The following is a 27,116-nucleotide window of genomic DNA, read 5'->3' on the forward strand; positions in this document are numbered from 1 at the left end:
TAGCATATGGTCCTTTACAGGGGAAAAAAGAGTGTTCAGCCTCTGCTGCAAACTCTAGAGTGAACTTCTACAGGAACAGGACTTTAAGCACCAGGAAACACATGTATTCACCATTACGCTGCCTCTCAAATTTATTGTGGCAGGAGGAGAATGGATCCCAGGGCAAACTCTCATGAACAGAACAGATGAGATTCAGGGAAATTCAGCAAACAAAAATAACAATACCTGTATTTTTATAGCATTTCACAGTTTATAATGCACATGGCTAACTCATTCGACCCTCGTGAACACTAACGGTCGATAGAGCAGGGATGATCTCCATTTTTAAGATAAGAAATCAGGTCTGAGGTTCCTCAAGATATTCCTTTTTTTTTTTAGATAAAAAGCTCAGTATGACTATTGTATCTTAGAAGGATAGAATCTGGAGACAGGCCAGCCAGCTTGAACCCATTTTCATCCAACTAGTCAAGTGGAGAGCCAAGGCTCGAACTCCTGCCTTCTCACAGCAAAATCGGTGCTTTTTCCAAATTCCTAGGTCTACACCAGTGTTCTTACACTCATCGGCCTGTTTATTATGGATTTTCTGTTCACTAGTGTGTCAGTTCAGTGTTCTCAGCAGTGAATGTATTTTTAAAAGAACCAATTAATAGTATGAAATAAGCAATAATGGGGATCTCAAGTATTGTATGGCACAACTAAAAATACCTTTAAAATGAGAAATGGATGAACTGAATATTTAATTTTACTGATTTTATTCCTAAAATGATTTTTTTTCCAGCTTTCTATAGGTTATCTTAGTATTTTAAACTGTTATGATGTCAGTTTGTACCCATGTGTTACATTTCATAAAGCGTCCATGGATACTGCTCATCGTGCTCAAGTGACTAATTAAGCCTCACTGAAATTACGTGTCAAACAGAAGCTGTAGTTTACTTATTTCTCAGCAAAAACTATGATCATCTGCCTTGTTTCCCGTGCATTATTCCATGATTGATTACTGTTACAGTGTGGATTGTATTTTGCATTCTGCAACACACAAGCATTAATCTTCACTCATTCTTCAATAGTATAATTCATTAAAATACATACTTTGAATCTGGGGCACATACAAGAAGATGTGACCACAGAGGAATATGGTGCTGTTACAACAAAAAATAATTAATAAAACATAGAATGTGTTTTATGAAGTTATGGTTTTAATTTGCTACCTCAAGAAATATGCTCTCACAGTTTTGCACAAGGTAACTTCCCATGAGAATTTAAATCCCCTTACCCTGCCTCCGCTAGGTAGGGAAAGGATTATAATTAATGCATACCAAATCTCCCTTAACTGGAAAAGGTCCTAGCAAATTTCTAAAACTAAATTTAAGCTACTGATAAGTATCATGGTCCTAAATCTGGAGCAAACTTTGTTTGACTTGTGAATTCCTATCCTGCCTCTCCTTGTCCCTCTCTCTCTTTCTCTCTCTTTTCTGGATGTTATTACACAGCAGGGGACAGAATGTGTCAAAAGTGGGCCCAGCCGGAGGCAGCACAAAAGAGCAGGCCACATACACCCCCAGTGACCTCAGCAAACAGATGACCTACATTTGATGCAAGCAGTTCACATGAGAAAAAGTGAATCTGTTGTTGCAGCTTGCATTTAACCTGTATCTTAAGAGGCAATTAGAAATATAACATAAATATGGGGAAGGTAAGTATTACAGACATACATCACTCTAAATTCATAGAAGACATCAGCAAAATTATACATGTTCATATAAATGCACACATGGTCTTCTTTCTCTTAATTCCTCAATCTTCATAAACAAATGTACTAGTGGGAGGTTAATACAAGTAAAAACAGCATTAATGGGTCGCATATTAATATTTATGTTTTACTATATAAAGACCTCGCATACATTATGACTCTGTTTTGCAAGCTGAATGAATAACTAATGTTACATTATGTATGGGTACATATTAAACAGACATGTCTACACTTTCTTAGTTCAGGATATGATTAATGCAGCCTATCAGAAGCCAGATGGTGCAGAACCAGAACCATCAATCAAAATGAAAAGACCACTGCGTGCTATCCACAATGAGGTTCTCACAAATGGAGATTCTGTTCACAGACCCTAACTGGTAATAGGCAGAAAACGCCAAGAACATAGCTACACTGTCCCACTGGGATAAAAAGTCGTAGCTCAGGCTTGGCTAGATAAAAAATCTGGCACAGGAACATCATTGCTGGAGCCCCGAGCAGCAGAGCTGGGAAAGCCCAAGCAAACCAAATAGCCTGTCCTAACAATTAAAAAAAAAAAAAAATTAGAAGCTTTTAAATTATTTTAATAATGTTTGAACTGATGACAGTATCTGTCATACAGTACCCATTTTCCGTATGATTTAGGATGGGACAGTGCCATGCAGTAACAAAGCAGCTGCTACTGTCTTGCCTGACACACGAGCTGGCATCTTGTTTCCCTTGCACAGGCTTTATTACAAATAACCCCAAATGCTTTAGTGTTACTTTGCAACCTTTCTCCCTGGAATCTATGGGATTAAATAAATAAATCTATGGGAAACAATTTGTTTAATACTAATCATTATTTTGGGGGAAGTTGTAGGGAGAAAGGCAGTCGAAAGACTAAAGACTTTCTGTTCCTTTAATAGCTTTACATAAAAATAACTCTAGAAACACAACGTGCTTTTGTCTTTGTAAATGGATCATGTGTGCTTAGAAAATGTTAAATAATCCCCATGCACTGTGGGACCTAAAAAGAAAAAAAAATTTTTTAAACAAATACATAGGTTCCAATTCCTACCAGTCACTGAAATACCATTTGGGGTTCTGATTTTGTAGAGTTCTGGGAGGTAGACAGATATGCAGGCAAGGAGAAAATGCCAAGAAACACAAACTTCTTCCAGAAGAGTTATGTAGCAAAATGAGATAAATTATACATTAAACCCCACAAATATAAAAGGCTAATAGAAGTGAAAATATTTGGAAAATCAAAAGATATTTCTGCTTCACCATAAAAATTATATTACGGCCTGCATAACTTGACATGTGAGATAATTTGTAAAGAGAACAGCCTACTTTTACTTTTGCAGAAAGACAAAACAGGAGTGACTATGCATATTAATATAAATAAGACTGTAAGTGGAATGATTGAGCTTGAGACTTCAAAGATTTTGGTTTTTTTTTGTGTGTGTGTTCAATTTTACAGTAGGACCAACATACTAAACTCCTGTGAAATTTTGTTACCATCTTTTCCCTAAAAATATGAGCACTTCCCACACCGTTATAAATTCTGTATAATAATATTTATTGGTTGGGTTTTATTCTACTGCATAGACACACTATGATTAACTCATATAGTTAGTTTCCTTAATGGTGGATGTTTAAGTTTTCACTCTCTCTCTCCTATTATTTAATAATACTGTGGACATTATTGTGAAAGGTGGCATTTTGGTCTTTAAGATTATTTCCTTAGAACAGATTTCTCAGAAGCTGAACTGCTGAGCAAAGTGATAGGAACTTTAAGGCTCTTTCTTAAATTTATATCCTCATCCAGTACTTGGTAGTCTAAATTTAAAAATCTTTAGTAATTTCATAGGTGAAAATAATATTTTGTTGTAAATTAAATTTGTATTATTTTAAGTACCAGCTAGGTTAAGAATGTTTCTGTTGTTTAACAGCTTTTTTCCTTTTTAAAGTCTTACTGATATCTTAGGAAATGTATCATTTTTATCTACTCATAAAAAGAATCAGGGAGCACTCCTCCTTGGAAAACTAATTTTGTTTAATTACTTGAAAGTAATGAACGGTACTCCTTTAAAATATTTAAAAATATTTTTCCTTAACTCAGACCTTGTACACGTTATGGCTCTGATTTGCAAGCTGGAGGAATAACTAACATTACGTTCATTTATGGGTACACATGAAGTAGACATGTCTGCACTTTCTCAGTTCAGGATGTGGTTAATGGAGTTTCAGTCCCCTTGACACTAGTTCAAATCAGTGAAAATTTAGCAGAAATAACTAAATGCTGTAAATGGATCAATAGCATTTTAGAGTAACCATCGAGTTTTTATGTTTTTTTGGTTTGTTTGTTTCTAGTGTTGGGAATGCTAAAATGACAGCTAACTTTTGCAGCAGCTCCCTCCCATGAAATGTGTATCTGGTCTATGTCTACCAAAACCTGAACATTGGGTGGCCAGCCTAAAGCTCCTCCTGACTTGCTCATTTTGATTTTCTGAAATACATGTATAATATGGATCTCACCAACATAATGAAGATGCATGATATAAAAGAAAAGTAGCTGTGATCAAAATCTGTAAGAACATACCATTAAATGGCTCAACGAGAGTCAAAACTAAACTGATACAGAAACAATATATTTTTCTAAAACTAGATGTAATTGAGTAAATACCCCCAAGGCACTGCCTGTCATGAAGAACCGGTTTATTCAAAATTCAGTGATTTAGTAACTGATCGATTTTTGAAAGATTTTATTTTAAAGTAATCTATACACCCAGTGTGGAGCTTGAATTCACAACCCTGAGATCTGGAGTCCCATGCTCTACCAACCAAGTCAGTCAGGCGCCTCAGCGATATTTATATTTACAACATATAATTCGTTTAAAATTGTCAGAGCCTACCAGAATTTGAAAAAATCCAGAGTCATCCAGATTTCTTTTGGCCTATCACAGACTTTTAAAATGAAAAACAATATTTATTCCTTTTATTCTTCATCAGAAGATCCTAATATAAAAAGCAAACAATTCAGAAGCACATATCATCCTGAGAATCCTGTTGTGTAGCTGCTTACTAAACTCTGGTGTATCATAAGCACTACCGGTATTGTTAAGCAGTCTTTGGGCACATGCTGTCTTAAGTTCCACTGTGGCAGCTGATGCAGAGGGAAAACCACGGGTAAGAGACATACAGAACTATGACAAAAACGTCAAATACAGTTCTCACTGGCAGGTCTTTCTCTTCCTGGCATTGGTGACTTCTTCCACACATTTTCCTTGCCACCCAGGTTTTCCAGCACTAGCCACTGTACTCCTTGGGTGCTGGCTATGGGAGGTGTGCCAGAGAGTAAAGGAGCTACCTTGAGCCTGGCCCATCCTGTGGCTTTCTGCCAACAGAAAAGTGAAATGGGAAGAGCTAGAGTTGCTTTCTTTTATACAAACCCACAATAGGTCTATATAAACCAAGAGCAGTTATCTTCTACTAAACCACTCTAACTTCTGTGATCTATACGCCTGGCCTCTGATAAAAGCCAAGTAAGCTAAAAGTTCACATTTAGTTGAGCAAATCAAGTTTAAATCAACCCCAAAGGCTTCAAATGTTAAGTCCAGTTTGGCAACAGATGGAATGCAACTGGAGTTTTGAATTGCGGAATAATTGGAAATAAAAGGAGTTTTTATTCTGCAGAATGCAAATATTGAAACTCAACAATAGCCGCAGACAAAAACAAACAACAATGATCAAAAAACGAAAAAAAAAAAGAAAATCTTGTGGTGACGTGCAAGGCCTAGGAGATGAGGAGGGAGCAAATCTGATTTTTAAGGTACAGTTTTATGATTGCCAGCTGCCTGTGCTACTTAACTCCTGTGGGCCTTGGTTTTCATATCTAAATGAGAAAGAAGGAAAAAAGATGGCACTCTATTAAACCGACCTTACAATTCCTCCTGGTGCTAACATTCAATGATTCTACACATATACTCTATTACTTTGGCCACTTAGGGGGCAAATATAAAAATCCACCTATTACCGATATATTGGCATACATATGGTAATCTTATTTTGGGTTCTATCTAGTTATCAGTACAATTGCTCTACTTTTCCCCCTGCCCATTCTTATTTGGGGGGGCAGAGGGGTATTGTGGGGAGGGAGGTAAACCAGAGCTACGGTTTAGAGACAGTACCCTGCAGGACACTGCTGTGGATGCAGGGAAATGCCAGGCATGTCACTTAGGCCACGGCACTCTGGGTGTGGCACACATACCCAACCAGATGTGCGGTACAGGTCTTGTCAGCAGAAGTGTGAATTATAAGGTCTACCTCTGGTCCACATGTTAGCTTTCTGACCCTTCCACCACAGGCTTCTCACTGTTACGATATCTTAAACGGCCTCAGTGCTGTTCTAAAATGACTTTAACCAGCTCACAGAACCAGGACAATATTTTCATTTTCCTCCTTTACTCTCCAGCTGGTTACTTTTCTCCAGTAGAGGACCTTGGTGATACTTTCTAGTATCCAATCCCATGCCTGCTTTGATCACAAGAAAGTTACTTCACTGCTAATAGTCTTTTGTATCTAATTATAACAAAAAATGCTTACTGTTTACTGTTGGACTCAGCCTCTGGAGGAGTGTGTGGAGAGCGTGACAGGGGTGCCTCAGGGTTGCTGAGGGGCTTGTTGATGGGGTTTGAAGAGATGATAGCAACTAACGTTTATTAAGCACTTACTATATTCAGAGCCCTGTTCCCATCTCTTCCAGATACATTCTCTTTTTTCCTTCCTTCTAAGAATCCCATGTGGCAGGTACTACTTTTTTCAAAATTTCCATTTTAGAGATTAGCTCAGAGAAGTGAAGCAAACTGTGTTGCACAGCTACGACATGGCATATTGCAATGCAGGCTGGTGTACGTCTCTGTTGAAAACTGTCCAAACGAGTTCCAAAGCTTACTGAGGTTTGTAACTTTCATGGTACGATGGTTCATTATGCTGTTCAATGCCCCTTAACAGCAAGACTGATGGGACACATTCTATTTAGAAATTTGCCTTAAGAAAACATTGTCACTCCTCTTCAATGATATATTTTCCATGACTCCACGACGAAAGCTGTGCACTTAGCTGTTTACCTATTTGCTTTTGCTCCCCAGAAGCCCCAGCCTTTATTCTCAGCTATAGCAAGGACTCAGATTTTGTGGGTGGACAACATGATCCTTCCTATTTTGCCCTAAGATATAGCATTATATACTTTTTATATAAGCTACTCTGAGTCTTTAGACAAAAACAAAAATAAAAACAAAACAAGTTTTCAATAGTAAAGGCAATATGCTTAGTAAAACAGAATTATATTTTAATTAATAGCTCTACTTTATTTGGCCATGTAAAGTCAACCTGGTAAGGTAGAGAAATAATAAATAACAATTAACTGTGCCTTTTTTATTATATGCTTTAACATATATGATCTCATTTGATATAATGACTCTGTCAGATAAGACAGGTATAACTTATATCTGCATCTAGCAAATAACAAAACTAGTGATTAGAGAAAATAACTTATCCAAGGTCATGTGACAAAACATCAATCTGAAGTCAGTTCTTTAGTTTCTACTTATCATACTTCTAATATTTAATAGACTGTTTTATCCTTTTTTTAAAAAAAGAAAATTCACAAATTCAATGACAAAGAATGATTTCTTACATTGCTTATAATAATATATTGCTTAAAAAGTAGAACATATTGTAACTATTCTTTTTGCATTCACTTCACTAGAGATTTGAAATGGTCCAACCTGACTCAGCAATTTCACTATACATGTATGTAGGACACTTTGTATTAAAAGTATATTGTTCAAAGGTGGATGAAACCCTTATAGATAATATGATAATTTGTATTATTGTGAAGATTTCTTGTTTCTTTTTCTGTATTTATTCTTTATTCCTTGGGGAATTGACCGCCCCTACGGGCCTTTCACCCACGGTGTAGCCAATGTGGTTTAAGAGGGTTAATTACACCTCTGGCTGCTGGGGTGAGAATCCTAGCTGGCTTAAGTCAATCAACAAGTTAACTCCAAATTCAGGGAAGTGCACACAAACCAAATCAATCAGGTTTGATGGAACTCTGGTTGGATCTTCCAGGACAGTGGCCTGCTCTCTCCTCTGGTTTTGGTAGCATGAGCCATGATGAGTGGAGCCGCGGCAGCCACTTTGCTAACTCCCAGGAGGTAAGCCAGAGAATAGCGGATACATAAGATTGCTAAGTGAAACAGCAAAGATTGCTGGTGATGACTCCCTTTGAGTTCTGAATCAAGTTTCATTTAATGCAAAATCTATCTTGATATTTTAATTAAGGAAGCCAGTAAATTATAAGTATAAATTATCTCTGTGTTGAAGCCAGCATGAAGTGGGTTATTCACAGCACAGTCCTGAATACAATATCCAGTAAGTCAATTAGGATCCTTAGTGATCAGTCACATTATCAGTTTAAGTACAATATGGGTAAAAAAAGAAATTCAAAATGGTAGACCCAGGCCTGCTGTTTGACCTATATAAACAGAAGATCAATTCACAGATAATATGTGTGCAAGCATGTGCATGTGCATGCACACAGTATAGGTGGGAGTGTGGTAGAAGAATGATAGATGTTTACGGCAAGTGCCAGGAGAAATGGGAAAAAGAGCTGAGTGCAGATGCAAAAAAGGATTATGATCGAGGGCTCAGCTGAGATGGGAATGCATGACTTTATAATGATGCCAATTAGCATAATCTCATTTAGAGCATTTGGAAGCAACGTAACATGTGCACACACACACATACACAAGTTGTGCAGACATGTGGGACCCAAGCTTCAGTATATTTTAAAGCACCCCAGGCGATCCTAATGTGCCAGTAAGTTTGTGAACCTCTGGTGTAGAAGGGGCATCACTCCATTATGAGGAGCTTATACATTCCTCATACAGCTATAGCAGAAAGCACATTCTGCTTTCAAATCATTCTCCTTAATTTTATATAAATGGAACATAACAGGGAATAGAAAATATGTTTTTTAAATATGAAATATGGAAAACCAGTGGAACCACTGCTTGTTCACATAAGCTTTTTAATTTACCATGTGTGCACAGAATACTGAAGATGCTTCAGAAATACATATTCAAGAGTACCTATGCAAGAGACAATCAGACCTTGGAAAACTATTGTCTTCATTATTTAAATTACCTTTTATTGAACATCTACTATGTGTTGGCCATTGCACTAGTCCTGCAGGGCCTCAGACCCTACTGACACAGTGCCTGTCCTCAGAAAGTCCACAGTCATCCAGGGGAGACAGAAAGACAATGAGGCTGGGGTTGCCCACTGAACAGACACCTAACCCTGTTAGGAGAGGGTGGGGAGGAGAAGACAGAGATGGCTTCCTGGAGGAAATGGCTGACTTTGAGTTCTGAAGGGGAGACAAGAAACAGGTGAAAGAAGTGACAGTAAGTTCTAGAGAAAGCAAAAGCAGGCCATACAAAGACATGGGGAACAGAGACGCTGAGCGTGGACTATCTGGGGAAGGCATGTAACTTGGTAGGGCTAGACTACAAGGTAAAAGGAAGGAGCCACTGGCCATCAGGGGCCTGAGGCAGCATGCTGGGGCTTTTCTTTTGTAAGGGACCAGGGCCATAATGTATTTTACACCCGGGACACACACAACGTGTGCAGCATCTTATAAACATTCCCAGCAAAGCAGTGGGAGACTAGACCAGGGTGTGGGAGGATAGCAAGGGTGGCAATGGGGAAGTCGGTCTGGGGTAGACCAAGAAATCCAGCAGCCAGCTGCTGACCGCCTGCCCAGAGGCGACAGCAAGGATGAGGAGGTCATACCCAGAGGGGTCACAGCGCAGATTTGGAAAAATGTGACCGACCAAAGGTAGTGGGTGATGCAGACGGAGAAATCCTGGATGCCGTTGTGGTTTACAGCTAAGCAGCTAGAAAGATGTGTTCGTGTGCATCAAGGCAGTAAACACAGAGCATGTAAGGAAAGGATGGGTTCTGTCCCACACACAGTCCACACCATGGAGGGCCCTCGAAAGGAAAGGCCCTGGAGTCTGCTTCGAGGATAACTGGGCGGCTGGGGGCAGCCAGACAGGGTGCCTAAGGACCGCAGCACCTAGTGCACAGGCTCGAGGAAGGCGCAAGGCGAAGCCGACTGGAGAGAGAAGCCAAGGAGGTGCCCTAAAGGCCCGGCAGAGATCAGTACTAACATGCATTATTAGCTCTCGAATTCATTATCTGAATATTACAAACTTAGATACCTAGGTAGGTTTTTCGCAGTTCCCGAGGGAAGTGTTAGATGCACATCAGTTACATATCCCAAATCAATTATTATGAATGCTTAATTTGAAAAAGGTTTTCCAGCCATGAGTTAAAGCCATTTGTCTTGGGACACCTGGGTGGCTCAGCAGTTGGGTGTCTTCCTTTGGCTCAGGGAATGATCCTGGGGTCCTGGGTTCGAGTCCCATGTCAGGCTCTCTGCATGGACCCTGCTTCTCCTCCCTCTTCCTGTATCTCTGCCTCTCTCTCTGTGTCTCTCATGAATAAATAAATAAAATCTTTAAAAAAAAAAAAAAGCCATTTGTCTTTATTTAAAACTGAGTGGGGAAAAAAATTAGAAGGAGACAAACCATGAGAGATTCCTAACTCTCGGAAACAAACAGAGGGTTGCAAAGGGGAGGTGGGTGGGGAGATGGGGTGACAGGCATCCCATTTGATGGGATGAGCACTGAGTGTTACACTATATGTTGGCAAATTGAATTTAAATAAGAAAAAATAAATAAAACTGAGGATATCTGCGTGTTAGAACAAGAGTGGAAAACTGGTGAATGTTCAAGACTTTCAAGTTCCAAAAAGGGGCGTTGACTTCATCAGGCCTAGAGAGGGATCACTGATAGACCCAAGGTGCTGGGAGCCGCTGACCTTCTGGAGGCACATAGTTAGCAACAGCTCGGCAGCAATTCCAATCCATTGTTCTAAGCCTCACTGCGGGCTGTGACAGGATTTTGGTAGGAGGCGTTAAGTTTGCCTCGATTTTTTTTGAGCAAATGTTCAGGTTTTGACCTTCTCTCCTTCAAGAAGGTGAAAGGTGAGTAAAACACATGAGCAGACGAGTCTGTGATAAAAGGGGATGAGTCTGTGATAAAATTAAAACACGTGACCTTCCCCCACATAAAGATGCTGGTTCAGGAGCAAGGGGGCCTCATCTCCTTCCACAGTAAGGCCCAGAGCAGGGAAAGGCTATATTGATTTAGTACATAGGCTGAGTTTTCAACGAGACTTCGACTCAAACACTTTTGACTGAATGTAAGGTAGAAACATGCATGTTTAATTTCTGAGTACACCTGAAACCATTCAAAGAATTTTTAAGGCTGATAAGGTGGGCAATATAACATCAGCCAAAAAAAAAATGTTTGTGGAGAAATAGGTTATATCAGCTAATCTCAATATTAGCCGATTATATTTTGGTCACAATGCACATCTCTCTGCATGTTTTTATTTATCTTATATCTATGTATGTACATACAAATCTTTATTAAAACACATACTCAAAGTCTGTATTTCACATCTTTTTTAAAGTGACTAAATCAATATTGGGTTTTAAATTCTGAAAGTGTCCAAATCAGATCTATGCTTCATGGAAATATTCTAATGCCTGTAACCAAGTTAAATAAAGCAAAGTCTATCGAATCAATCAGTCTGAAGTGAGAAAATACTAACATTCAAAAAGCAGAAGGTAAAGGATACATGCTTTATATAACACCGAAGAGTTTTCTAAAGCCCACATCTGTATAGCCAGGAAGAAGCAAAGGCTTTCCATAAAAGCTCAGGTTCAATTAAAAAAATACTTTCAAAAGAACTTTCAAAAGAAAAGGTCTTATTTCTTTACTCCTTCTGTAGTAGATGCATAACAAGAGCCCATGACTAGATCAGTTGTAAAAAGAGAACATTGTATTTTTAAAATGCAGACTCTAAAATGGAGGACTTAACACAAATCTTATCAGATGCTCATTAGGAACCTGCACAGATTATAAAAAATACACTTGACTAGGGTTTAGGGAAAAAAAGTTATACCAATAATATTCTGAAGAGTCCCTTCTAGTCAAAGTTTTTGATTTTATAAATAAAAGTCTGGTTTTTAAATGTTTACACTGAGCTCCATAGGGCTCAGGTGTTTTCTGGGTTTTTTTGTTTTAAAGGAAATCATGTGGTTTGTGATGAGGTCCAGAAGTCTGGGTGAGTAAGGGGCAGGTAGGGGAAGGTTAAAGAAAACAGGACCCTGAGATCACCAGCCACTGCACTTGCTACTCAGGAAAAATTAGATTCCTATGTATACTTCTTCTGAAGTTTTGGAGGAAGAAATAAATTAATTTCCTCAGTCACTAAATATTTATAAAGCACCTTCCATATGCCAAGCACTGTTTTAGGTGTTGAAGAAAAAGTACTCAATAAAACAGACAAAATCCCTGCTTGCATTCTAATAACTATAAATAACTATACATCGCATTAATAATAACACTGATAATGGGATCAGTTACTGAGGATGTACTATGTGTTGGATACCAGTGGTTGAGCTAACATTTTAATAACTCTACCTCTACTTTAAGAACAGGAATGGTCACTGTTAAGTTGACCACTTACTATGCACTGGGTACCCTTCTGGAAGCCTTCCATGTCACCCTTATGACAGTCCTATAAAGCAGGTACTTGCCAACTTCACAGTCTAAAATTCACATTTCTTTACGTTTAGTATCTCTCAGTTGAGAAGTGTCTTCTAATCAGCAGTCTTGACATTATAATGAGTAATGCCTCTTTCCTTCCCTGGTGTTATATAAGTCAGTGGCAAGACTTATAATTAATAGTGTTCTAGAGTCTATGAAGTCTATGAAGACTTATAATTAATAGTGTTCTAGAGTCTATGAAGTATTATTCTCCTTTTACAGAAGTAAAGAAAACGCAAGGTCATACAGCTGGTAGGTATAGGACTTAGAACTTAAAGTTCTCAATGTAGAGGTAGCTATATAAACTCAAAGACCAAATTATTCTTTGTTTGTGAATATTTCTAACAACTGAGTAGCTATACTCAAAATAGAAATATAAAGGGAAATATAATAAATATAAAAATATATTTATATATGATACATATAAATTGATATATTTTAATAAAACTTTTTCCCTAGAAGAGGATTTTTTAAAAAGATTTATTTGTTTGTTTGTTTATTTATTTATTTATTTATTTAGAGTAAGAGAGAGCAGAGTGAGAGGAGGGGCCACCCTCCACTGAGCAGGGAGCCTGACATGGTCCCAGGACCCTGTGACCATGAGCAGAGCCGAAGGCAGATGCTTAACCAACTGAGCCACTCAGGCACCCCAGAGGAAAGGATTTTAAAACTCAGTTGACACAGTATATAGGGAAGGGTGTGAGGAAACACTGTTTTATTTTGTCGATACCCTGGAGCACCTTGTTTACTGGGTAACTTGAGATCCTTAGGATTTAAAACGCACTCACTTATGTAATGCAGTGATTCTACTTCTAGATATCTATCATACAGTTAATATTTATACATATATGAAATGATACGTTTGTGAGATAATACACTGCAGCATTGCCTGTTAAGATGAAAAGATGAGAAGCTACCCAAGGATCCATCAGTAAAAATCTAGTTAAATATAGTCAATATCTGGTACGGAATATACACATTTACTTTTTTAAAAAGGAATGAGGTAGCTCTTTATGTACTGACTGAAATTATCTCCAAAATATGCTATCAAGTGAAAAAAAAAAGCATAAGAATTTATAGTTATGTTAACATTTGAATAAAAAAATAAGTGTCTATATAAAAACACACATGTAGCTATGTGTTGATAGATGCAAAAATAACTCTAGAAATATACACATAAAACCAGAAATAATGATTGCTTCTGGAGAAGAGAATAAGAGTCTGTAAGGGTTAGGAGGAAGACTTCCTTTGAATACAGTATTAAGCATTCTATTATGGATTTTAAATATTTTTATTTATTGATTCATGAGAGACACACAGAGAGGAGAGACACAGGCAGAGGGAGAAGCAGGCTCCTCGTGGGGAGCCCAATGCAGGACTCGATCCCAGGACCCCGGGATCACGACCTGAGCCAAAGGCAGATGCTCAACCACTGAGCTCCCAGGTGCCCCCATTACAGATTTTATAATTAAAAACCAAGAACAAACTTTGGACCTTCTCCCACAGCTGTGGCCATTACTCCTGGAACATCCCAACTATGTAGTGACATGGACAGAGCATCAAAATACAGGATTTTAAGCCTGTATTTTCCATGGGATGATGTGGAAGTGCTTTTGTAGAGTTAGGGATGAAGATCAAAAGAAAAGTAAAATACACTTCATACATATGGCATATTAAATTCTAGTCTATAATTCAGGGTCTTTTCTTAGAGTGGGGAAAAAAAACCCCACCAAGATATGATTTCTGTCCTAAAGACATTCACAGTGCAACAGGGTGGAATAGTTATGCTAATAATAATATATAACATAGCAACCTAATTCAATGTACTATTTGTTGCCATCTCCCTCTGCGACCCCATTGGAGTCCAAGCATCTTTTCCATGTTATTATTCATGTTATTGTGCCTGTCTTCTAGGGAAAAACTCACATTTACTGAATGGAACTGAAATCTAAGAGCATAACAAGTCAAGGAATAAAGGCAGATGCACATCAGAGGAGTAGCATAAGAATGATTTTCTGTGGGGGTCAGAAAAGATGCAAAGAAGGGGAAATTAAACTGGGCTTTGAAGAATGAATTCAATAGGACAAACGAATGCTTTCCTTACCTATACAGTAGAGGTGTGGTGAGGGGGCAGTACGATTACATGAGCTCTAAAGGTGTTCATTCCCAGCTCTATGGTTTGAGACGATATGTAGGGAGGGCAGACCCCAGCGCTGAGTTGTCAGTTACTATCTCCAATGGAAGGGAAGTACCAGGATCACCATGTTGAAGATCCCAAGAATTATACCCCCAGGCAGAAACATTTTGGAGGGCAAAAGGTGGAAATACCTAAGAAACTGCATGGAGAAATGCAAAGAGGAATGGTAAGAAATCATGACTGCAAAGAATGGATAGGTGAAGATAATCAGCCTGTACCTACAGACAACTGAAAAAAAACCAAAAACCAAAAAAACAAACAAACAAAAAAACCCAAGAGAATATAAGAATGTCTTCTGTGTGTGTGTGTGTATGTGGGGGGGGGGGGGGAGGAAGGCCATTTGAACTCTTAAGGGCATCAACTTAAAATTTTAAATCAAATCAGAAAAAGAAAGTGTTGATAAGAAATAAAAAGTGAGGAGTAAAGACATACACACAGCTTTAAAATCATCCCCCTTCAAAAGAAAAAGTCCTAAATTGAATTAGAGAGATTTTTTTTTATGCACGGTAGCTGATTATTATACTTTACGGTAATTAAAAATGGGATAGTCTCCCTTCTTACCCACGTGTGTTTCATATATTAACGGAGCTAAATTAAAAAGAACTTGAGTTTTTAAAACTCTTTTATTTTTATTTGACATGTGTGCATTTAAAATATCTCTGGAATTCTGAAAGGCACCCAAAGGTAGTGTTGAATAATGGAAAATATTAACAGTCATTAGAAGAAGCTAGTTAACTTTTTTCTCCCCAGATGCTAGAATTCCAGTTTTCCAGTTTCAAGAGAAGAGTGTTAATGTATACACTAAAAAAGCACCACAGATGCTAACTGTAATCCTGTCTTCTTAATCTTGCGCAAAAACCCTTGAGAAAATGAATTATTGGCCCGTGGAAATACTTGCATTTCACTATCCTTGGTCAACAGAATTCTGGAAATTGTGCAAGTCAGAATGTGTATGGCAGGTTGGTAATCACATGAGAGCGGTGCACAGACTGGGGCCTTTCAGCCTCTGTTAATAATATGCTGAGGAAGACACAGGCCAGGCCTGGGGAGCCCATTCTGCAAACAGCATCAACCCACACTCCACCAATCACAGGACTCTCGACAGTCTTAAAACTTGAGCAGTAGAGCTAAAGAGAAAAAAAAGTAAAAGGCAGAACTAGCTTCCTCTTTTCTCTAGCGCCTGCCCTCAGTGCCTGCTGTGAGCATCACTAGCATTAATGTTTCTCCGTATATCTCAATAGAAACAACTTCGGCTATGAAGAAGTCATTAATTATATTTTATGATAAAACATATTGCTGAGAAACAAAGTGTACTTTTTCAGTGGGGAAATGAAAATCCTCATTCTTTGTAAATAAAGTATGGGTACGTTTTAATTTAACTTCTGTTTGTGTCTTCTAAGCAATTTTCCAGACAGAATTCCCAGGTTAAAACATTATTATAAGATTTTAGAGAACTAAGGTCAATTGAACACGTTGTTTTATCTTCTTTTTTTTATTTAAGTGTTTATTTAAATCCCAGTTACTTAACATACAGTGTAATATTAGCTTCAAGTTTACAATATAGTGATTCAGCACCTGCATACATCATTGGTGCCATCGCAAGTGCCCTCCTTACCCCCCATTACCTGTTTCCCCCCCACACACCCCACTTCTCCTCTGGTAGGTTCTATCTTCTTCTTCTTTTTTTTTCTAAGATCATTTATTTATTTACTAATTTGGGGAGAGAGAGAGACCATGTACGTGCAAGCAGGAGGAGGGGCAGAGGGAAAGGATGAAGCAGACTCCCTACTGAGCAGGGAGCGCAACACTGGGCTCGATCTCAGGACCGTGAGGTCATGACCCGAGCTGAAGGCAGATGCTTAACCCTCTGACCCACCAGGTGCTCCTGTTCTGTCTTCTTAATTAAAATATCTGACATAGGTGACAGCCTTTGAGAGGAGGCCAGGCATGTTATACAAATAAGGATGGGATGAGGAACAGGAACACACATTCTCACGTCCTTCACATTAAATGCAGGCGAGGCTTTAAAATCATTTTTAAAAAATTTCATTCCATTTTGGACTTTCTTTTCACCTTTCTATCTCAACTTGCCAAAGTGAAATATGTCATACACATGCAGCCTGGGTTGCCAGATAAAACGAGAACACCTAGTTGCATATGAATTTTAGATGAATGAATACATTTTTAATATAACTATGTCCCACTTATTGCATGGGACATAATTTATATTAAAAAATGATCACTGTTTATCTGAAATTCAAATTTAACTGGGTGTCCTGCATTTATATTTGCTAATTCCGGCAAGCCTAACATATCCAGTGGATATTGTGCTAGTCAGACACATCATCCCAGTGGGAACAGGAAAGGTTGGTAAGTGGGTAGTGCACAGTGGCGAGGAGGCACAAGACAGGGTTAGGCAGGTGCAGAGGCTGCAGATGGAGGACGAGCGGGGTGGCTGCTGGAGCAGTGGGAGGCAGCCCAGGGGTGGCTGTAGTACCCGTGCTCTAGCTCCTCTGCCCTTTGCTCATTTCTTCCTGATGCTAGTGAATTTCGCAGAGGCGGCATACAACCAATGGCAGTAAAAACGGAGATTCTTTGAGGTTTGAGAAATCATTTGAAAGTACGCCAACTGCCATATCTACGTAGACCTTCTTTTGATTATCTTTTATCAATACTTTTAAGCTGAATGTTGGCAAAGGATTTCATCGTGAACATTGCTTTCTACTCTGTTACTAGTATTTCTGAGAGTGTGTGGGTGGAGAGGCGACACAGAGAGAGTAATCTACTAAATACAACATTCTTATCTCAGGATCTGGGAAACTTTCCATCTTCTGCATCACGACCCTACCTGCCTGTTAAAGGAAGTCATGAATGCCAGCTGGTGTCCGGATAAATGAACGGGACACCTTCTTACCTGTTTCTAGCTGCCCTGCTGCCAGTTTCCTATTGATGTGTCCTGGCTTTACATGATTTTCTCCTTTTCTCCCCAGCCTTTCTCAGTGATTTAGACTCTGACTGACCCTATTTCTGTGGCCTGGACACCTTCTGCTGTGTTGGTCCTAAAGAATTCCTACCCTTTGGTGTGAAGCCTTGGGCTGCCAGCCACACCTGCCCCGCCCTCAGCTGCACAGGGAAGAGTCCAGGAAGAAAGCCAGTTGGACAGGGCTCTAGGATGAGGAATGGAGCGCAGGATGAGCTTGATCTGTTGGTCTCTGATGGTATTAGCCCCAACACCCGCTTTATTCAAGATGTCTTTGCCCCAGGCTGATGGTGAATCAATCAGGTGGGGGGGGGGGTGGAGAGTGGAGGTGACAGTGCTGGTTTTCATGATCAGCTTGGCTGCTCTACTGTCTGCTTTACCAGGAGGTCATTCAATGGAATCCTCAATGCTTGTCCCCTACTTCTGTCTTCTGTTTCTCTTATTCCTTTTCACACCTCTTTCTAACTAGAGGTTACCTACTTAAATTTAGACTTGGAAGTTGGGGAAAGAGACAGGGTAAGACCCACTTTGACCTTGAGCTTAAGCTGTCAATCTACCTTTTATTAGAGTATCTTACACTCGGGCTTTGCAGCTCCTATGTCAGGGGTGACATAGGAGACTGCTCTGTAACCTACTCTGAGCAGTCACTGAATCTCTGTGTCCGTTTCTTCATCTGTAGAATAGGGGATACTGAGAGTTTTCATCACAGAGGCTGGGTATTAAGAGTAAATTAGGTATGCATATACATAAAGCTTTGAGAATAGCGCCAGTTACATGGTGTATGTCAAAGAGTTTAATAATAATAATAATAATAATAATAATAATAATAATAATAATAAAGGTCCACTCGGATTCCATTCTGTCAGTCCTTCGGGCCCTGGAAATATCTCTGCCATTGACACATACTTCCATACCCTCCATCCTTGCAGTTACAGTCACAACATAAACTAATGTGTAAAAAATAAATAAATAAATAAATAAAAATTTAAAAAAAGGTTTAGTTTTTAGATATCATTTTAGAAGGAAAAGAGAAAAATACACAGAATCCATTGGCAAGGGTAGGCTCAAGGAAACATGATGACTTACTGCACTTGAATCACAAGCTGAGGAGGGTTAAAAATGAGGGATGTGGCTTTGGGTGAAGATGACATGATCAGGAAGCAAAAGGGGAGTTAGATACATCTACTGTTGAAATAAAACACACACACACACACACACACACACACACACACAAATAAAAAATAAAACACAGCCGAACAATGTCTGTCTCTTTGGTAACAAGTATATGATCACCTTGAGAGGAAAGACATTTTAACAAACGGGAGCACAGATTTTCCACCAAGGGAGCGCTTTAGTTATGCCCTTTATTTTGAGGCTGAGTTAGTCATTTGGCTCTAGAGTAGAGCTCCCAGGGCCCATGAGAATGGTTTGCTACTTACTGGAGTACTGGCTTCCCCATGCATCAACGCCATCTCCTGAGCGTGGTGTTAGTATGGCATGTGTTACAACAATACGGCCACTTAATCAGCCGGACATTTATCCACTTGTTCCTGATATTTAGCAACATCCCTGAAATGACTTTTTAAACATTTTTTAGTCTTTGCCAGCAATGGGGAAGAGAGTTAAGTGCACAAATGGCTTTGGACAATCTGCTGCGGAGAACTGTTTTAAGCATGGCATAAACATGCCAAATCAATAACTTGTTTCTTTATCCGCATGTGCCATGAAAATCTGGCTATCATAGAGTGCCGGATCCATTAAAAACTGAATATGCTATTTCCAGACAGCAGATAGCTCAGAGCTCAACGGGGCCAGCAGGCAGGGATCCAAATTCCCATCTCCCTCTCGAGAAGAACCACTCAAGGCACTCTGTTGCTACATTATGTTCCTCAAAGCACAGGGAATAATGAAGGCTTGACAATCCTGTGGCTGCCTCGGGACTGCGTCAAATGGCCATTATTCTTTGAACAGAGAGAGCTGGGTAAAGTGACTTTTGTTATCTTAAATCACTAGGCGAATCTGATTAATGGAGAAATGTAGATCAATACAGGATTTCTAAAGTGCAACTGCCCCTTTTGCTCCAGGTATGACATATGTGTTTATGAAACCTGATGTCACAGAGGTGAACAGTCTCTTGGGGAAGGAAAGATGGTAGTATGACCCAAGACTTTTTTCCCCCAAGACTTTTAAAATAAATTTTTGCTGTATGCTTCTGATCACATGAAACCACAAACAATATTTTTTTACACTTTTTATTAAACCATATTTCACTGTACACTAGAAGACATGAATTCCCAGATGTGTTTGAATTGATAGCAGTGCTTCAGGTAGTCTTAGGAAGCATGAGTGATGCAAATTCACATCGACCTTTTTTCGTATATTTAGTATTACACTTAAAAATGCACTGTACTGATATATTACTTACAATTCTTCTACTCAAGTTATGCCTAGCATAAATCTTTAAGATAAAAATATCATATACTTTAATATTTTTACAGAATTATATAAATAAGTAATTTGGGGGGGAATATGGATCCTATCCTCATTTTTTCTGCTCACACACGTTTGTGGTCCTTTACCCAACGACCAACACATGTTCAACCACTCTTACCATTTCTCTGTTATTAAACTGCATTCTATAGTAATACTTCATTCAACCTAACCTTTAAAAATCAGCTATTCCTAGACTTTCTAAGATAAATAATATCTATCCTTAAAATAGCAACGTTTCTAAAAATAGACAAGCTCTATTTTAAAACATCTGCTTCTTGATGTAATTTAGGTCCAATTATTTCACTCTGGGACTACTAAACCGTGTAGGGATCTCTGGGTATTTGGGTCCAAATTAACTGGTCCTGGGCAGCTGTACTTTCGGCGTTCCTTTGTTAATGACTTAGTATCTTTATGGCCTTGCCCTTGCCTTCACTTTAGTATGCCGCCACTTTTTAATGGAGCTCTGGCTTCTTGAAGCAATAACCACTCTCTCTGTGACTGCTGCTAGGGTTGATTGTTTTTAGGGAAACCAGACATCTATGTTTGTTAGAAATATTCTTTTTAAAAGTGGATGGCTTGTGGATGGGAGGACTTGAAGAAGTAATGAGGTGGGGAGAGAGAATTAAGCCAGGATTTGGACAGGCTGGGTCCTGGCTGGCGGGCTGGCAGACTTGCAGACTTTGAGCCGGGTTTCAGAGAGCAGAGACTCTTGCATCAAAGGCCTCTGGCTGTGCAAAGCACTAGGATTTGTTTTCTAATTGCTCCAGTGCTAACTCATCAAGCATATCCATACGTAGCTGTTTTGGGGAGCACATATGAACTGTTTATAGTTTAGCTGATGTATGTCTGTGTCTGCAGAAAAATCATTAAAATAACACTAGCCACCAAAAAATAAGGTTGACGGAAGAAAAGCTTTTTCTACCAACATAGTTTTATGATGACATTTCTTCTCACATGTGTCCATTCATTTGTGTCCATGAATATAGAAAATTATTAAAATAATAATAGTCACTGAAAGAACATGAGATGCCCACTTCACAAAATACAGAACCTATAACAGTGGTGATGGGTTAAAGACTCACTTTTAATGGTGGAATATATATAAAATTATGCAGATTAACTGTATTTAGAAAATTCATTATGCAGATGTTAAAAACCACTATAGACTGAAACAGAATTGTACGCTTTTTCCTTCCAAGCATCTTCATGTTTTATAATAGCTTTTTACATTAGCAGATTACAAACATCTTTGTTTAGCTAATAAACTGAGATTTCTCCCCTGAACACATAGCTCTGATAAAATCTAACAAGAAAGAAAAAATGGGGGGAAGAAAAGGAAAGAGAGAGAGAGAGGGAGATCTTTTATATGCATGGCAATACTTCTTTCAGGCCAGAGACAGAAAGCACATGCTAATAAGCAGGGTTTTAATAAAAAGTGTTCTAATTATAGCCTACCACTCTACTTACCCATAACTTATCCAAAGAAAAAATTCAACTCTAGTGACATGGAAGGCCTCTGGACCTGTAACCTTTCCTGGTAGTTATCATGGTGCGTTTTCAGAAATTACAAGCTATGTTTATTATGTGTTTATTAAAATAACAGAGGACAGCATACAGTGTACAAAACAAAATCAGATTACCCGCTGCTTTGGATTCTCTTTACCAATGTTCCCTTTTATTATGACAGAAAAATGTGAATTAGCTTTGTGTCAAGCCATTCTGTCCAAGTCTGTAGTATAAGAACTGAATATTGTTTTCTTAAAAAAATGGTCATGGAACCAGACATAATGCTCCAAAATGAAATTCTTCTCATCTCCAGCAAAATTTGTCTTAGAGTATAAAAAATAAATCAGATATTTTCCTTAAGACTCGTTCTGAGTGCACATTTTGCTCTAAGCTTTATTTGCTCTCTGCAACAGCATTTGAGAGAAAACCAACTGACCATTTACAACGTAAACAATGGCTTCAGAGTATGGTTAAGAAGTGCACCTGGCCTCACTCAAACAACACATTTGTTTAACCTGTTGACTTTCCTGTGCCTGGGGTCAGGCAGAAGCAATCTTGGTTGGGTTGGGGGCGTTGGGGAGGAAAGAAGAGCAAACATAACTGATTTACTGAGAACACTACGGTTGTACTAACTATCCTTTGTAATTACCACTGTTTTAACAGTTTCTAGCAAGCTAGGCTATCATTTAAGTGACCCACTATAATTTGGGATGAAGCCCCAGGAAATTATGCCAACTTTAGACCAGGAGCTGCATTTCTGAGTGTACTCAGCATAACCAACCCACTGAAATGCTGAGTGTTCCTTCTTTGGTATAAATTTACGTCAAGGGAAAAATTAACAATAAAAGGAATCTAGCTAGAGAAGGAAAAGAATGCCACAACATTCACTCCCAGGAAAATTTCCATCATGAAAAAAAAAAAAAAAACAAGCAAGCAAGCAGAATAGCATGATGAACCCCATAAACTCATCACTCAGGTTCAATAATCATCAACACACGGCCAATCTGATTTTATTGTACCCTACCCACTCCCTGCCCTGTATTCTTTTTTTAAAAGCAAATTGCAGAAAGCCTGTATTTTATATAAGCTTTGATTTATAATGTATGTATATATTTAACCTAAAGATCACTACAGAAATCTCACTGAGCTTGAGAGGTTTAAGCCAACTCTAACCACATCTTATGAAACATTTTATGCTACAACCTATCTGCTTCGAGAGCTAATTTGTTCGAATATAATTGGGTACTTAAAATGACAAAGCAACTTGAATTGCAACCCCCTTGTATTTTATTTATGGAGGGGAGAAAAAGGGATATTCTAATGAGAAAGAATGTATGTTACTCAATCCCTGTGATGCTAGTCTTTGTAGACACTCATCCACAGAAGAAAAGGTTGACAGTGAGCCGATGAGGCGTGCCTGGATGGAGGTAGAGAACGGGGCAGGAGCTGCCTGGAAATGTTCCCCGTTTCCATCCCTCCACATGCAAAATAAAGCAGAATGCCAACAGGCCAAACCTTTGGAACTTCAAAAATCACTCATCAAGCACTCTAGCTCCTTACGATAATTTATTACCGATCTTAAAGGAAAGATCAAAAGGAACCCCATCTAGCATTTACATTCAATTCCTCATTGCCCAATGACTAATTTGTAGAGGAATGGAGTCTTCACAAGAGAAGCCAAAATAATCCTGAGGTGACTTTGATACAATGCCACAAAGGATATGAAGAGGAAGCCGGTAGAAGCTGCAAATGGCCAAGTTCCATTAAGAGTTCTAATAAAAGGATAATGGAATTTCCCTTAACTGTGAATTAAAAAATGTTAGAAGTGGGCAAGATTTAGACAAGTCAGGCAAAACCTTTGATTTGTCACAGCCTTTTGTTGTTCTTGAATTTAACTTTAGCCACTGCTGCATTTATGTTAATTAAATGGCTTCATCTAAAAAACAGCAACATTCCTATCAGGAACCTGGCCAATCTCCTTCCCTTTTGCTGGCGTATTACTTATCAGCCTGCACCTTCTCTCGCTACTTGTCAGGCATTACTGGCTCTCCTGATCTCTTTCAAACAAATTGCCATATTCTGCAAAGTGATTGGTTTAACTTGAAAAATGCAACTGGAAGTGCTATAATTTTTAGTACTGTATATTGCCATGGTCACACGAAGCATAAACACCTCTTTCACAAATTGTTGGTGCTGAAAGTCAATCGGTCACTATAGAAACACCAGAAGCTATTGAAAATCTTTCAACTTCTATGAACAACTGGCACAGTTTTTCCTCCTGAATCCAGACATCTCCAGTAATTCTCAACTGAGGAAAATAGTTTTCACACTACTTATTTTGGCTAGTTAAAAAATCCCCACCACATGTCTCCTTGTAAATTCATAGATAAAGATTTAAGTTTATATTAGCATTTCAAGTGTGCAAATTTTTTGTTCGCTTCTGAAATCACCTCAAATTAACAGATTTACTAGAACCTTCTATGATACAGAAGTTGTGCACAAGTCTCGGGAATCTTGTAATATATTTCCCTATGATGATGTGGTGTTGAGCATTTTAAAAACAGAAGTGCTTTTTTTTTTTTTTTTTTTAAGAGTTCTTATCTTTTACAAATATATGGTGAAATGCTTCTAAGTAAAAAGATGTCTAGAAATACAGGGAATGAAAAGCATGGGGTACGAATGAACCAACACTGGCCATGGGTTTATAAAGCTGGGGGATGAATTCATACGAGTCATGGTGATATTTGGTCTTCTGTGCAGCAAAACTTTTGGCAGTCGATGTTTCAGATATTATGCTATGTACTGCTCTATTATGGATTTTATTTTGAAAAAATAACTATCAAGAGCTATGGAAAATCAAAGAGTTGGCAATTACTATTTCAACTATCTTTACCAATTCAAAGTCAAGTCCATCACTTCAGTGCTTGGAAAAAACAAACAAACAACCAAATAAATTACACCCACAAGTCTGCCTTTACATCATCTTTGAGATTCCAGAACATGTGTGAGTAGATTTTAATGTGAATGAAGTATGATTATTTGAGGTCAGAAATATTTTCTGACTTCCTTAGGAAGAGATAAAGAGTTGACAAAATGAGAACATAAGTGTAATTGGAAAACATACTTCAAAATCACTATCTACTGGTGAGAATTGTGCTTTACGTTCAGAAAGACTTCTATCCAACACACAAATAACACGCTTTTCTTACCTTGTGATCATACGGATTATAAGAATGGAATACCCGAGAAAGATCTTTCGTTCTTTGCTTTTTCTGTGGAAGAAAATGCAAACATCTAAGTTGACAGGTGGCAAAAATATTCACATACATATACCTATGTATCTATGTATCTATGTATCTATCTATCCATCTATCTACACCTCTGTTTACCTATCCACCTGCATTAAGATATTGTTTAGAGATTCTTCCTTCGCAAAGTGAGGGGCTACAGGGCCAATCTGGGATACATAGTTGCAATAAGAAACCAAAGCCACTTGATGGTTTTGTGGGTCGTGGCCACATGCCAGCCAGGTGACCTTTTCCTATGATTTCATAGTTGAAACACTAATCATCCTCAAAAACTCTATTTTTAAACACATCATTCGGAGGCTAAAATGAAGAAAGAAAACTGAAGAGAAAGAAAACTTAAACCCGTTTAATGAAATGTATTATTTCATTGTAATACAAATGGCTATTACTCTGACCTGGGCACCAATATGCATCCAATTAAACATACCTTCACCTGGCTTCCTTGTCACACCTGGGGTCTGTCTGCTGGAGGCTGCCCTGTTCTGTCCCTGTTGTATAGCTCAAGTGCCTTGCATGGTGTCTCACACACACTACCCAATGTGTATTTGTTTATAACGATGACATAAAGCCTCATATAACATCTTTTCACTGCTAATGACATGTTCTTCTCAAGCTGAACCCACTACTTGAAGACTGTCTCTACCTCCTGCTCCTCCAGTGTCTGTGACAGTGAAGAGAGGGTGGGGTTCATTTATGGTCGGCTCTAAGAAGCAGCTTGTTTTCTCAAACACTTCAAACTGTCCACGCACCATAACCACCACAGGAAATTTTGCACATGGTTCTAGATCTTCTGTGCATATATTTTCACATACAATTATTACTTTCCTTTATTTTTTTTTGAAGATTTTACTTATTTATTTGAGAAAAGCAGAGTGTGTGCACGAGAGAGCACGGGCAGGAGGAGGGGCAGAGGGAAAGCGAGAAGCAGACTCCCAGCTGAGTAGGCAGCCCAATGCAGGACTCGATCCTAGGACCCTGGGATCAAAACCGGAGCTGATGGCAGATGCTGAACTACTACTTTCAAAGAAAAGGGATCATTCTTTATATGCTGTCCTAAAATTTACTTTTTCCACATCACAATTTATCCTTGCCAAACTTAAACACTTGTATAAGCAGATCTGTAATCCCTTATATGGAGTACTGAAGTCGCAACACTTCTGAAATCTCAACTTTTTTTCTGCATCTCATTTTTTTAATAAAATGATCATCTTTGCCAGCTTGACAGTATGCATTTTTTTCAAAAAAGATATATTGTACAAGTGCAGATGCAGAGTCAAAGAGCATGCCGTGCCAATCACCTTGATGGATAATGACAAACTGCCTCCACCCTCCCAACACTACCCCAATCTGCCTTCTTACCAAGAGTGAACAAGAGAAGGGACTGCAGCCTAAGTTGGAAATTCTTAATTTCTCTTTTCCATTTAAAGGTTAGAACATTTCTTGACTCACAGAGATCAAATATCTTTAAAATGGATGTTGGACATCTTCCCAGAGGCTAGTTATAAAATTTCTGAAGTGTCATAGAGTTAGCCCACTACCATATCTTGCAATTCTGGCAGTAGAGTAGTCTGTTTGTCCTTAATACTCCCCCTGTCTTGCTTCTGGCTCTACTCTGCTGTTGTTAGCTGAGCTGCTTCTGTCTTCACTTGTGAATGAATTCTTGCCTGGTACACAGGTTTTCTGGGGAAGTATTTCCATATTTCTTTCCTTTAAATTCCAGCATATGCATGAGCATACCTGACACACCTCCCCAGGGCCAGTGATCCAAGCAGACTCTCGGCCTGGGCTTTATATGACCTTCAGCAGCCACTTGGCTAAGCAGCTGAATCTAGTATTAATTAGGATTTTTATATTAGAGTCATTTGTACACACTCACTGTTGTCCCATAGACCAATTTTCCTATTTTAGAATTACCTTTGGAGTTACAATTTCAGCTGGCAGTGCATCAAATCACTTGACTTTGTTTCCGCGTCACCCACCAGAAATCACCCCTCCCTGCTGCCAGCCCAAATCCTCACCTCCCCCGTGCACCTTGTAAGTGGGCTTCTGACCATCCTAACTCTAAAGTAACATAACACTCCTCCCCGCAGAGCAGGGATGAGCCTCTAACTGATTGGATATAGTCTCCGCTCTCCAAGAGCCCTGAAAT

General features: G+C 38.8%; 1 protein-coding gene across 9 annotated transcripts in view; it reads right to left on the minus strand.

The window, feature by feature from the left end:
- CDKAL1 (CDKAL1 threonylcarbamoyladenosine tRNA methylthiotransferase) overlaps positions 1–27,116 on the minus strand; it is a 663,683-nt gene that overhangs the window by 118,555 nt on the left and 518,012 nt on the right. For 8 of the 9 annotated variants that reach the window (XM_072813956.1, XM_072813952.1, XM_072813953.1 and 5 more), the window contains one exon: positions 24,869–24,931. The exons of the other annotated variant lie outside the window; for it this stretch is intronic. In XM_072813956.1, coding sequence (XP_072670057.1) covers positions 24,869–24,931 — 63 coding nt within the window. The remainder of the gene's footprint in view (positions 1–24,868; positions 24,932–27,116) is intronic. 9 annotated transcript variants of the gene reach the window in all.

This window comes from Canis lupus, chromosome 37, assembly GCF_048164855.1.
Source record: "Canis lupus baileyi chromosome 37, mCanLup2.hap1, whole genome shotgun sequence".
Classification (NCBI taxonomy): Eukaryota; Metazoa; Chordata; class Mammalia; order Carnivora; family Canidae; genus Canis; species Canis lupus.